The sequence below is a fragment of the Balaenoptera ricei genome, chromosome X, assembly GCF_028023285.1.
Source record: "Balaenoptera ricei isolate mBalRic1 chromosome X, mBalRic1.hap2, whole genome shotgun sequence".
NCBI lineage: Eukaryota > Metazoa > Chordata > Mammalia > Artiodactyla > Balaenopteridae > Balaenoptera > Balaenoptera ricei.
Window position 1 is genome coordinate 39,627,255 of NC_082660.1, and position 12,135 is coordinate 39,639,389.

General features: G+C 42.7%; 1 protein-coding gene across 1 annotated transcript in view; it reads right to left on the reverse strand.

Annotated features, from left to right (window-relative positions):
* Positions 1 to 5,034: 5,034 nt before the first annotated feature.
* Positions 5,035 to 12,135, reverse strand: part of LOC132357054 (protein phosphatase inhibitor 2-like) — a 109,156-nt gene continuing 102,055 nt past the window's right edge. Inside the window, exon 2 of the mRNA XM_059910372.1 lies at positions 5,035 to 5,568. Within this exon, the coding sequence (XP_059766355.1) occupies positions 5,035 to 5,568 (534 nt within the window). The remainder of the gene's footprint in view (positions 5,569 to 12,135) is intronic.

Here is a 12,135-nt window from a genome sequence, read left to right on the forward strand (position 1 = left end):
ATAACTGAATCACTTTGCTGTACACCAGAAACTAACACAGCATTGTAAATCAACTATACTTCAATTAAAAAGAAAAAAGAAGTGGCTCCTGAGTGGTGTGGTCCTACACGGGACATCACCTCACTCCCCTGTGACTCCTAAATCATCTTTCCAGCCACCTCATTTCGTCTGCATTTGCTCTTCCCCACTCCTGCCTTCTGTCTCCACTTGCCAGCCTCTCTCCAAGGGGGGCCCTCCCCAAAGACCTGATTTGTCACCAGGGTAGCAGAGGGGTGGCAGGACTCTTAGACCATTTGTAAAACAGACAGGAACTGGCTCAATGGCCCAAGAAAGCGACATAAAATTTTAACACAGTAGAAAAATCCAAGAGGTTTATGGTCTTGAATGCTGTCATTACTTTCTCAATATTTCCCTACACACCTGGAGTCTTTCGTCCCCTTTTTTCTTCCCATTCTCCTTTCCTTCTGTCACGCTCCAGCCTGACGTGCCTCTCCTGCTGCCACTCTCCTGGCCTTCCTCCACACCCCCTCCCCAGCCATCTGGAGGAATGAAGGGATGAGGATATGCACCTCTCTCCCCACAGCACATACCAGCACCCTCCCTGACCCACGGTTTCAACAATGGCCCCAGTGTTCCAGAAAAGGACAATACAGCTGCATAAAGCATGAGCCAACAAAAGGAAGCATGGTTTACAGTCCACATTTTACATAACTGCTTCGCTTCTGAGACAGAGTATCTATAGTTCCTCATTCCAATAAGATAAAAACAAAACTCTCAGCATTGTCTAGTGGAAAAGGATTCTTCAAGAATGCAATGCAGAACCCTTTGTTACTCCCCTCTATGTCCTCATCTTTCTCTGTTTACCTCCCCACATGTGAATCCTTCTATGGTTTGCCCCCAATCCCTTTTGTACTGCACTCCTCCCCAAGCCCAGCCAAGTGTGAGCTGGGCCTCCTCTACTCCTGAACCAGATCAGGTCTCAAGGGCTAGGCTCCCTCTGTCCTCACCTTCAGACAGGAGGACCTCACAAGAGACCAGAGCTCCTCTGAAGGCCGGTGCTCTCTCTGCAGGCGTTTGGAAATCACTTCTTTGCTTTCAAGCAGTTACATGATCTAAACCAGGACTCGTCCCTCTTTTAATACAGGCATCCTCTTCCTCATAAGGCTTCATAAATGATCATTTCAGAACCATACAGGTCTCCCCCACTAGACTCAGACCTCCTTAGGGGCAGAGGTTGTATTTCATTCATCTTTCTCTCCCTAGCCCCGGCTATTGCCTCTGACACATGGCCGTACTTGGTAAATGTTCGTTCACTTGAAAGCGCAATTGACAAATATGCTTTCACCCAGTGGCGTCTTTGTATGAGTGAATGTCTCAGGTTCCTGGCTGAGCACAGGCTCAGAATAGGGCATGGGAGGACCTGGGGCTCGGGGCAGTGTGTCAGAGGGCACGGGCAGTTCCTAGATTGGAGAACATTCTCCTTAGACTGGTTGTACTTCTCAGCTGTACAGGAAAGCAGCCCCTCCTACACTGTCAGGACAGACGTGTGTGCTTAGGGGAGGGTGAGGGGGGGCCTTCTATCACCATCAAGGACCTGCATTGAGCCAGTATTGTATGGTGGGGAAAAGACCATGCCTGAGTCAGCCAGACAGGCCTGGGTGTGAATCCTGATTCTACCACCTAGCAGCTATAGACTTGGGCCAATTACGTAATTTTAATTATTTGAAATTTTCTCATTTCTAAAACGGGCAAAATACTGTTTTAAAGGATCGTTGGCATCATTGAATTTGATAAGGCTTTCAAAGCCCTGGTACCGAGTCTGACACATTGCATATACTCAATAAATGGCAATTAGTAGTAGAGGCCATGGTAGTAGTATTGCTTTAATTATTTGGTTGGGTGGAGAAGAGAACTATTCTTTTCCTCATCATTTCTTCACTAAGATTTTGTGTCCTCTTGATGACAGTTCAGAGTTAATGACTCACTGAGAGCTAGTCCTGACTTTTAAAGCTAGTGAACTTAAACCTCCATTCTTTTTTTTTCCCCCCTCATTTTTTTTCTCCCCTCCCTTCCCAACTCTTCACTTCCGGGTACCTCTTTCTCTCCTTTCACTTTTATAATCCCCACCCCCAATCAATATGCATACCATGTTCTTCATTTACTCTAAGGTGTGAAGGGCTGATAAGTACTGCAGTGTTACTCCCAGGTGATATTTGCACACAAAGAACAAAATCCTTTAAGTGAAAATATTAAGACGCTTTGAGTTCAGTGTTTGTCAAATTGAGGTTGTAATTTAAAGGAACCAATTTAGTGGCTCTTACTATCATTTTTAAAAATAATATCGTGCCTTATTACAACATGTTATTTAGTGTACTAACGTAGAGGGAAAAAATGGAAACAATTTCAAAGTCTAGGGGGAAAATGCATTTGCTTTGACCTTCAAGTGGAAGTTACTTTTTTTTAGCAATCCATTTATACCATTTTCTGTCCCAGGTTTTAAATAGCCAGCCTGGCTGAATTTCATACTTAAAAATGAGTGAACAAATGGTAACATCAAAGGGGTTAAGCAGAGGAGGTGATGCTGATAAAAAGTTGAAACTGGAACTGAACATTTTCAGATTCCTTTTTCCAAAGGAAAATCGAACAAATAATAAAGGTCCATTTTCTATGCATCCGAATACCGTGCCACTTAATTAGGAAATCATGATGTGGAAAAAAATGTCTTTCTGGATTACATTTGACTAGGGTACCAAAAGCACTATGAATAAAAGGAAAAACTGATAAACTGAACCACATCAAAACTAAAAACTTTTGCTCTGCAAAAGTGTCTGTAAGAGGATAAGGTACAGATTGTGAAAAATTTGCAAATCAAAGAACTCTCAAAACTGAACAGTAAAATAATCAAAAAATGGGCAAAAGGCATTTCACAGAAGAGGATATACAGATTGCAAATAAGCACATGGAAAGATGTTCAACATCATTAGCTATTAGCGAAAGGCAAAGTAAGACATCAGGACACATTTATAAAAATGACTTGAATAAAAAATAGTGACAACACCAAATGCTGGTGAGGATGCAGAGAAACTGGAATGCTCACACATTGCTGGTGGGAATGTAAAATGGCACAGTCACTCTGAAAAACAGTTTGGCAGTTTCTTAAGAAACTGCAACTACCATGTGAGCCAGCAATTGCACTCCTGGGTATTTATCCCAGAAAAGTGAAAACTTAGTTCACACAAAAACCTGTACATGCATGCTCATAGGAGCTTCATTTGTAATACCAAAACCTGGAACTAGTCCATATGTCCTTCAGTGGGTGAAAGGGTGAAAAAAACTGGTACATCCCAGAAGGTTACATGCTATATGATTTCATTTATAGAACATTCTTGAAATGACAAAATTATAGAAATGGAGAACACATGTGGCTATAAAAGGGCAACATGAGGGATTCTTGTGGTGATGGAATGTTCTGTATCTTGATTGTATTGACATCAATATCCTGTTGTGACATTGTACTATCATTTTGCAATATGTTACCACTGGGGGAAACTGGATGAAGAGTACACAGGATCTCTGTGTATTATTTCTCACAACAGCATGTGAACCCACAATTATCTCAGTAAAAATTTCAATGAAAAAAAAATGGAAATACACACAAAACCTTTGGGCTGATGTCTGTCTGTGTACATTCAGGAACTATAATCATGTCACTGGTTGCACAGGAGTCAGTTGTGAAAAAAAAAACCTCACTTGTTCTCTAAAAGCTAATTAGGACAAATGATGAACCAATAATAGCAAATTATTTAGCAGGCTGTAAACCAAAAAGGTGTAGAAATGTAGCAGTTGGATTCTTTTTCCTGACTATAGCACTTCTGCTATTCAATCTATTTTCTCCACATATTAAAAGCCTGAAGAGGCCATGATGGTTGAAATAGAAGTGACATTACTGCAACAAATAAAAGAATATTTGAGAGAACGAAGAGTTTCTAATATTTTGACAATCTATGATACTCCATAAAGCCTTGTGCTGTGTATGCCCCAGGAGGACTGAGGAAACAAAGGGTGGAGAGGGTAAGACAGGTCTAAGGAACTACTTAGATGATATTAGACTTTTACAAATAATTGATATCAAATCTGCCCATCAAGTGCACAAAAACAAAATAGACGTTGGCACCATTTTAACCTGATAATCCATGGAAAAAGGACTATTTTTTTGTTGAGAAAACATTCAGTCATTTCCTTATAAACACACATATATGGAATCTAAGGAAAAAAAAAAGGCCATGAAGAACCTAGTGGCAAGACGGGAATAAAGACACAGACCTACTAGAGAATGGACTTGAGGATATGGGGAGGGGGAAGGGTAAGATGTGGCAAAGTGAGAGAGTGGCATAGACATATATACACTACCAAACGTAAAATAGATAGCTAGTGGGAAGCAACCGCATAGCACAGGGAGATCAGCTCTGTGCTTTGTGACCACCTAGAGGGGTGGGAGGGAGATGCAAGAGGGAAGAGATATGGGAACATATGTATATGTATAACTGATTCACTTTGTTATAAAGCAGAAACTAACACACCATTGTAAAGCAATTATACTCCAATAAAGATGTTAAAAAAAAACACTGAAAGCAAATAAAGGGAAAATTTAAAGGTAAAATGTAACAATAACTCTTATAATATATCCCCTCTCAATTAAACAGGCCAATCACCCTAAAGACAAGTATTTTCAGCCTGAATATTTATCAGACTACATAACCCACTGTACCAATTGCATTTAGATTTTGTAACAAAACCTATTCTATAAAAGTTAGTACAGCTAGAAGTGAATATAAATCAGTCCCCCTTTAAACATTTAACACATCAAAAGCTATATGCTATGTACATTAACCAACAGTTTTCTCAAAGTAATGGGGCATTAGACGAATATCAGAATCGGTATTTGTGGCAAAGAACCAGACAGAATAGCAAGCAGGGATTTTTCCAGTTAACCTATTATTTTCTAAGTTTACCGTTTAATTATCGCAGTACAATTTAACTGATAAGTATTTCAGTACTTGAAACATGAGCTCTACAGAACAAGAAGCCGTGGGTTATAGTAACAGGGTTTGGATCTGACAAACAATTGCAGCGTTGATCAAACGTTGTCTTCTCGTCGTAGAATGACTGGGTCTGCAGTTCCTCGTCGCTGGTGGGGCCTTCCTCTGATTCCTCCATGGTGGTAGTCTTGTCTTGGCTGGTGGCATGCCAACTTTCTTTGTTTTCATCCTCCTCGTCCTCACGTTGTAGATCTTTGGAAATCAACTGTCTGGCCAATTTGATGTTCAGTCCTTGGTTGTAGTGAAGCTTCCTTTTCATTTCGAACTGCCGCTGTTTCTCTTGTTTGTCCAGGAAGATTTTGTTGGTGTGCACCCCATCCTTCTCCGGCTCCTGCACTAGATAGTTGAGCTCCGAGGTATCAGTGGTGGCTAATTTATTAGCTAAGCTGTCGAGGGTCATGGCTTCTTTAGTTTCGAAATCACTCTTTGCACCTCCTTCCCGTCCTCCTCCAGACCAAGCTGGCGAGTGCTGGGCTCATTCATCTTCATGAAATCGTTGTCTCTGTACGCTGGGCGGTGGGTCGCCAGGATGTTCGACTAATCCCACTTCTGGGACTTCCCGGCCCCGGTGTCACAAAGTCGAACGCAGGTGATGCCACAGTGGTCCCCGCCGCCATCCGCGCCGCCGTCAACGCCTGGGGGGCGGGGAAGGGAGGCCAAGAGGACCCATGTTTTTGTTTGTTTGTTTGTTTGTTTAATAGTGTAAGATAGGAAATCTGCCTTCGTTGCACATGAAACGGAGAAGCACTGTCTTGTGAATTTCTCTATCCCGTCTGTGTGCGGGCGGACCGTGTAAAACGTATTTCTCCCTGGGGGTCACAGGCCAAAGTTTCAAAGCCACTCCTTGGGTTGGAAAGATTGGAGGCCTAGGGGCTAGAGGACCCTTCCTACCCTGCCCCTCGGTTAAAGGTCCCAATGCCCAGCCACTTACACTGGCTGGGAACTCCTCCCTCTGCCCCTCCCCAATCCTCCATGATCACATATTGTTTCTTCTCCTATCCAGCCCTTCGCTACTGGCTTAAATATTTCAAGAAACTCCAATTCTGCCGCCACCCTGATTCAAGTCACCACCATCTCTGGTCGGGGTCACCGTCACAGCCTCTGAACTAGCCCTCACCCCCATCACCCCTCCTGCTGCCTTCCGACCTCTCATTCACCCTCTATTCAGTGTGGTCTTTTAAAAAACACCGTCAAATCTTGTCACATCTCTTTCAAACCCTTTAACGGTGCCCATTTTCTTTCACATAAAGACCCAAATCCAGAAGAGGCAGAAAAGCAGCTCTAGGATGGGCTCCCCCCGCACCCCAATTCTCCGCACCCTGCCTCTAGCTTTCTCTGCTGGCCCTTCGGTTCCAGGAGCACTCGCCTCCCTTCCTGTCCCAGAGTTTTTCCCTGGGTTCTTCCCACAGCCTGCAATGCCCCTTCAGATTTCAGCTCAGTCATGACTGCCTTACAGGAGCCTGTTTCCTGACCTCCAAAGCAGATAGGCCTTCCTGTGCTTTCATGGCCTCTCTTATTGTCCTTGACAGCACTCGGAGTTGTGGCAATTATGTTTATTATCTGTGTACACTAGATGGTCAATTCCAAGACACAGGGGAAGGTGTCTGTTTTTCTCAGTATTGTCTTCAGCTTCACAACAGGACGCTGTAGCTGGCATATAGTAGGTATTACCACAATATTTATGGAAAGAAGAATAAATGATAGGTGACAGGTAATTGGAAGACTGAGATTTGTGAGTGGAGAAAAGGGGGCTCCAGAGTTTTCACTGTCAGTTACAATTTGTTCAGTCAGTCACGTGAGAAAAACACCCCACATGTGGAAGTTGGGGACCGTCCCAAAGAGTGACTTCGGAACATTCTGTCTTTCACAGGCCTCATATTTCATAGGCAGTGACATTCTTCTCAAAAACAAAAAGGAAATTAAGATCCAGTTTCACATTTTCCCCTCCAGGTAGCATTCACAAGAGGTTTTTTTTTTCCCCCTTCTGATAACATTTTGCTTCCTCCTCTCTCCCTCAACGTCTTTCTACATTTTAGAACACAAAAGCAAAAGCATGAAAGAACCATAAAACTTTTACAGGGGTCTTAAGTACCTTAAGTTCAAGTTGTCCTGTATTCTCCAAAGTCCTACTAACTTCAGGAGCTCTGCAATCACTTTAAAACTGTGTTATTCATCTCAGAAAAAGAATTTCCTGATACCAGTACTCTTTGAAAAAAGCTGTATTGTGTGGTAAGGGCTTTCAGGGATTCAAAAGCCGATCTTCAAGTCTATAGGAAAACCCTCCGGTATGTGAGGGGGAAAAAAACCCAACTTTCATTATTCAGAAATACTCCAGGCTACTCTTTTCAAAAACCTGCCTGAAAGGCAGCACAGACCCGCACAAACGCAATTGGTCCTGGCTGGTAGGCACAGTGGGTCTGTGCGTGTTTAGCTGTAAACAGGATGTTGAGGGAGACGCTGAAAATCCAAAAGCAAAATCCAGTGCATTGGGATTTTGCTTTTCTGTGTACACAGCACCCACCCCACATACTGTGATCTGAATATACAAGCTGTTCAAGATAGAATGAGTCAGCCCTCCCGAAGTTCTTGAGTTTTCTGAAGTGCAGTAACACATTGGCGGTTCATGCTAGGGCAAGAGTACCGTGATTGTGACCTTCTGACCTGGGCCACAGACAAAATCTTTTAAAGAAATCACCAGGTATTACAGATCTCAGTTGCACATTATTTAAAAGTAATCTCTTTCACCTACCATTGGCTAATTATCTGCTTCATGAAAGTTGCCCTAAGAAAAATCCAAATTTTGAGTTTTTGCCATCAAGCTAAAAGCTCTCAATCTAGTCAACATTACCACAAGCCGAAAAGTTAGAAAAGATCGGCACCCTTTCCAACATTCCTCTTTACACGATTCACTTGTTATTGCCCTAGGACAAGGGCTGAGCAGATAGGTCTGTGGTTCTACCACACACACACACGCGCACACACACACACACCCGAGACTGACAAAAACTTTCCCAGTCAATGACACGTTATATGAAATTTAGATACAGACCTAGAAAGCCCTTCTTTCAACAAATATTTAGTGTGACCATTGACTGTATGTCCAGAAGGAGAACCTTCATTCTGAATGCACAAAAGTGAGGTTGTGCTTCAGTGGTCTTCAATGGGTTAATATTTGACCAATACATCTAAATATGCATGCTGTTCTATCATCACAGTTTTAAAATACATTTAAAAAGTCACTGATATTTAAACTAACTGATTGTTAAGCCTGACGGTAGATCACTCCATGGTTTCGTTTCTTCCACTAAGAATCATTTCCCTTCCATGCAGCCCTTCTCCAAATGCGGTAAGTACAGGAATTGGTTCAAAAGGAGAGCTAAGCCAGGAACCAAGAAATTCTCAACCAAAGGTTGGAACACCTAAGAAACCAAAAGCTACCATAAACAAGGAAGGTATCCCAGATGTCCTACTGGGTGCCATTGGTGAGAAATTAGTAAAACAATGAGAAGCAGTCGGCTTTTTTGGGACCAATCATGCTGCCAGAAGTGGAGATTAATACTAGTTCAGCCGTGTAGCGTCTGAAGGTGTACATCAGTCCACCCAAGGATTGTCCACAGTACTTGGAGAATTATGTTGGATATTGTGTAATATAAAAATAAAAGTGCTATTTGGTTTTGAATCTATGTTTCTCTCTCTCATATTCCAAACCCAAATTTCTGATATTCTATTAAATATCCCTGCCTTAGATTGGGTTCCCTTAGAAGCTGACCCTGAGACAAGGACTCGAGTGCAAGTAGTTTACTCAGGAGGAGATTTGCCGAAAATACTGGTAGGGGATTGGGGAAGTGAGACAGAGAAGGGCAGGAGGCAAAGGATGCATTAGAAAAGCAGTTCCTACTGTAGGCAACTAGAGCTTAATGCTCCTGAGAAACTCTAGAAGTCAATGAAGAAGAGTTACCCCCATGGCCTACCTCCACCCCACTGGCGAAGGAGCTAGAGTATATTTATACATCAATTGCTGCCATCTTGACTTCAGGCCTGCTGGGAGAGGGGAGGGGCATGAATCCCTCACACTCTGGATTCCTGATGGAGCCTGGGGAGTGGATGGCCAACTTACTGATGCATGCAGACTCGTGTTGGCTTCTTTCCTTCCCTGTTTCACAAGCCCTGTCCTGCTATCCTGCTCCCTGGGATCACAGTCCCAAATGAAAGCCTTTTTCTCCAGCTCTGCTTTTGTAGGAGGAACCCAAACTAAGAGAAGGATTGTGTACTTCATCGTTAATTCCTAAACAGTCATTGGCGCATGTCCATATTCTGTGGCAGATGTCCATATTTCTGCAAAGTGGGTGAATGAACTGAGGGAGGTGAACAAAAATCTTTTGAAAGGAAGAGCCTAGAAATATGGGCAGATCTAGAGAGGTTCAGTGAGACAATGGTTTTCCATCTTTTTCATTGGAAGTTTTAAAGCAGTAAATTTTTTTTAAATTTTATTTATTTATTCATTTATTTTTGGCTGCATTAGGTCTTCATTGCTGTGCACGGGCTTTCTCTAGTTGTGGCGAGCGGGGGCTACTCTTTCGTTGTGGTGCGCAGGCTTCTCATTGTGGTGGCTTCTTTTGTTGTGGAGCACGGGCTCTAGGCTAGCAGGCTTCAGTAGTTGTGGCACGCGGGCTCAGTAGTTGTGGCACACGGGCTTAGTTGCTCTGTGGCATGTGGAATCTTCCCGGACCAGGGCTCGAACCCGTGTCCCCTGCATTGGCAGGCAGATTCTTAACCACTACGCCACCAGGGAAGCCCAGCAAACCTTGTTTTCCAAATTAAATATTACATGGAATTACAGAATAAAAATTAGTAAAATTGGAGCTAGGAAGCAATGGAGTTTGTCTGTGTGGAGGTAGGGACACCAGAATTCTCACTGCTTGGGATCTCAGAGGTGGCTCCTGAGGCATCACAGGGACTTGGGGAGGGGGCGTCAATTGGAAAATCACTGCAAGAGTCGTTGCCCAAAGCAATTTATCCCAAGGGTTGATTTTCTGAGTGATCACTTGTTTTGAGAATGGGGGTGAGGAGATTTTCTACTGTAGTGATTCAGACCAGCATATTCACTGAGTGCAGGTCACTAAGGAGACAGGACATCAATGAGAATTTCTGACGTTACATAGTAAACATCAACTTTGCCCCCTTCCAAGAGGATAATCTAGTTTGGGAATGTTCAGTGAAGAAAAATGTCATCAGTGGGAATGTCTGCCAGGAGTTATATAGAAAATAATGGCAAAGATATCAGAAGGCAGGCCTTGCAGAAATGGGCTGAAAAGAAAAAAGAAAAGAAACGGGCTGAAGAGTGTGTAGTATAGAAATGTTCTTCCTGCTCCCTAAAGGATACCAAGATGTTTCATGGTTAGGGAAATGAAAAGGTGCTCAACCTCTTGCTCTTGACCCTGCTTGGTCAGGGAAGGAGCTATTGATAAAACAGAACTCACACTTATCAACTATTTTTTTATTTTTTATTTTTATTTTTTTATTTTTTTTAACTCCACCACCCATCCAGTTACTTTTATTTATTTATTTTATTTTTGGCTGTGTTGGCCCTTTGTTTCTGTGCGAGGGCTTTCTCTAGTTGCGGCAAGCGGGGGCCACTCTTCATCGTGGTGCGTGGACCTCTCACTATCGCGGCCTCTCTTGTTGCAGGGCACAGGCTCCAGACGCGCAGGCTCAGTAGTTGTGGCTCACGGGCCTAGTTTCTCTGTGGCATGTGGGATCTTCCCAGACCAGGGCTCGAACCCGTGTCCCCTGCATTAGCAGGCAGATTCTCAACCACTGCGCCACCAGGGAAGCCCCAATCAACTATTTTTTTATTTTATATTTTAATTGAAGTATAGTTGATTTACAATGTTGTGTTAGTTTCAGGTGTACAGCAAAAGTGATTCAGTTATACACACATACACACACACACACACACACACACACACACACATATTCTTTTTCAGATTCTTTTCCCTTATAGGTTATTACAAAATATTGAATATAGTTCCCTCTGCTATACAGTAGGTCCTTGTTGTTTATTTTATATATAGTAGTGTATATATGTTAATCCCAAAGTCCTAACTTATCCCTCCCCCCCACCTACTTTCCCTTTTGGTAACCATAAGTTTGTTGTCTGTGTCTGTGAGTCTGTTTCTGTTTTGTAAATAAGTTCATTTGTATCATTTTTTTAGATCCCACATATAAGCAATATCATATGATATTTGTCTTTCTCTGTCTGGCTTACTTCACTTAGTATGAAAATCTCTAGGGACTTCCCTGGTGGCACAGTGGTTAAAAATCCGCCTGCCAATGCAGTGGACACAGGTTCAATCCCTGGTCTGGGAAGATCCCACATGCCATGGAACAACTAAGCCCATGTGCCACAACTACTGAGCCCGCATGCCACAACTACTGAAGCCCGCGAGCCTAGAGCCTGTGTTCCACAACAAGAGAAGCCACCGCAATGAGAAGCCTGTGCACCGCAACGCAGAGTAGCCTCCACTCGCCGCAACTAGAGAAAGCCCGTGCACAGCACCGAAGACCCAACACAGCCAAAAACAATCAATTAAAAAAAAAAAAGAAAGAAAATCTCTAGGTCCATCCATGTTGCTGCAAATGGCCTTATTTCATTCTTTTTATGGCTGAGTAATATTCCATTGTGTATATATATCACATCTTCTTTATTCATCTGTCAATGGACATTTAAGTTGCTTCCATGTCTTGGCTATTGTAAATAGTGCTGCTGTGAACATTGGGGTGCATGTATCTTTTTGAATTATGGTTTTCTCCAGATAGATTCGTTAAAAAACTAAAAATAGAGCTACCATATGATCCTTAAAAGCTTATCAACTATTTTTATTTATAAACATTATAAAATTAGAGTCCAGAAAGTATTATTAAGGCTTAGATGGAAATACTGAAAGTCAGATCATCCAAGCTCTTACTGCCTGGCTGTGAAAACTGAGGACCAGAAAGTTATGGTAACTTGCCCAGGGTCACACAGGTGGTTAGT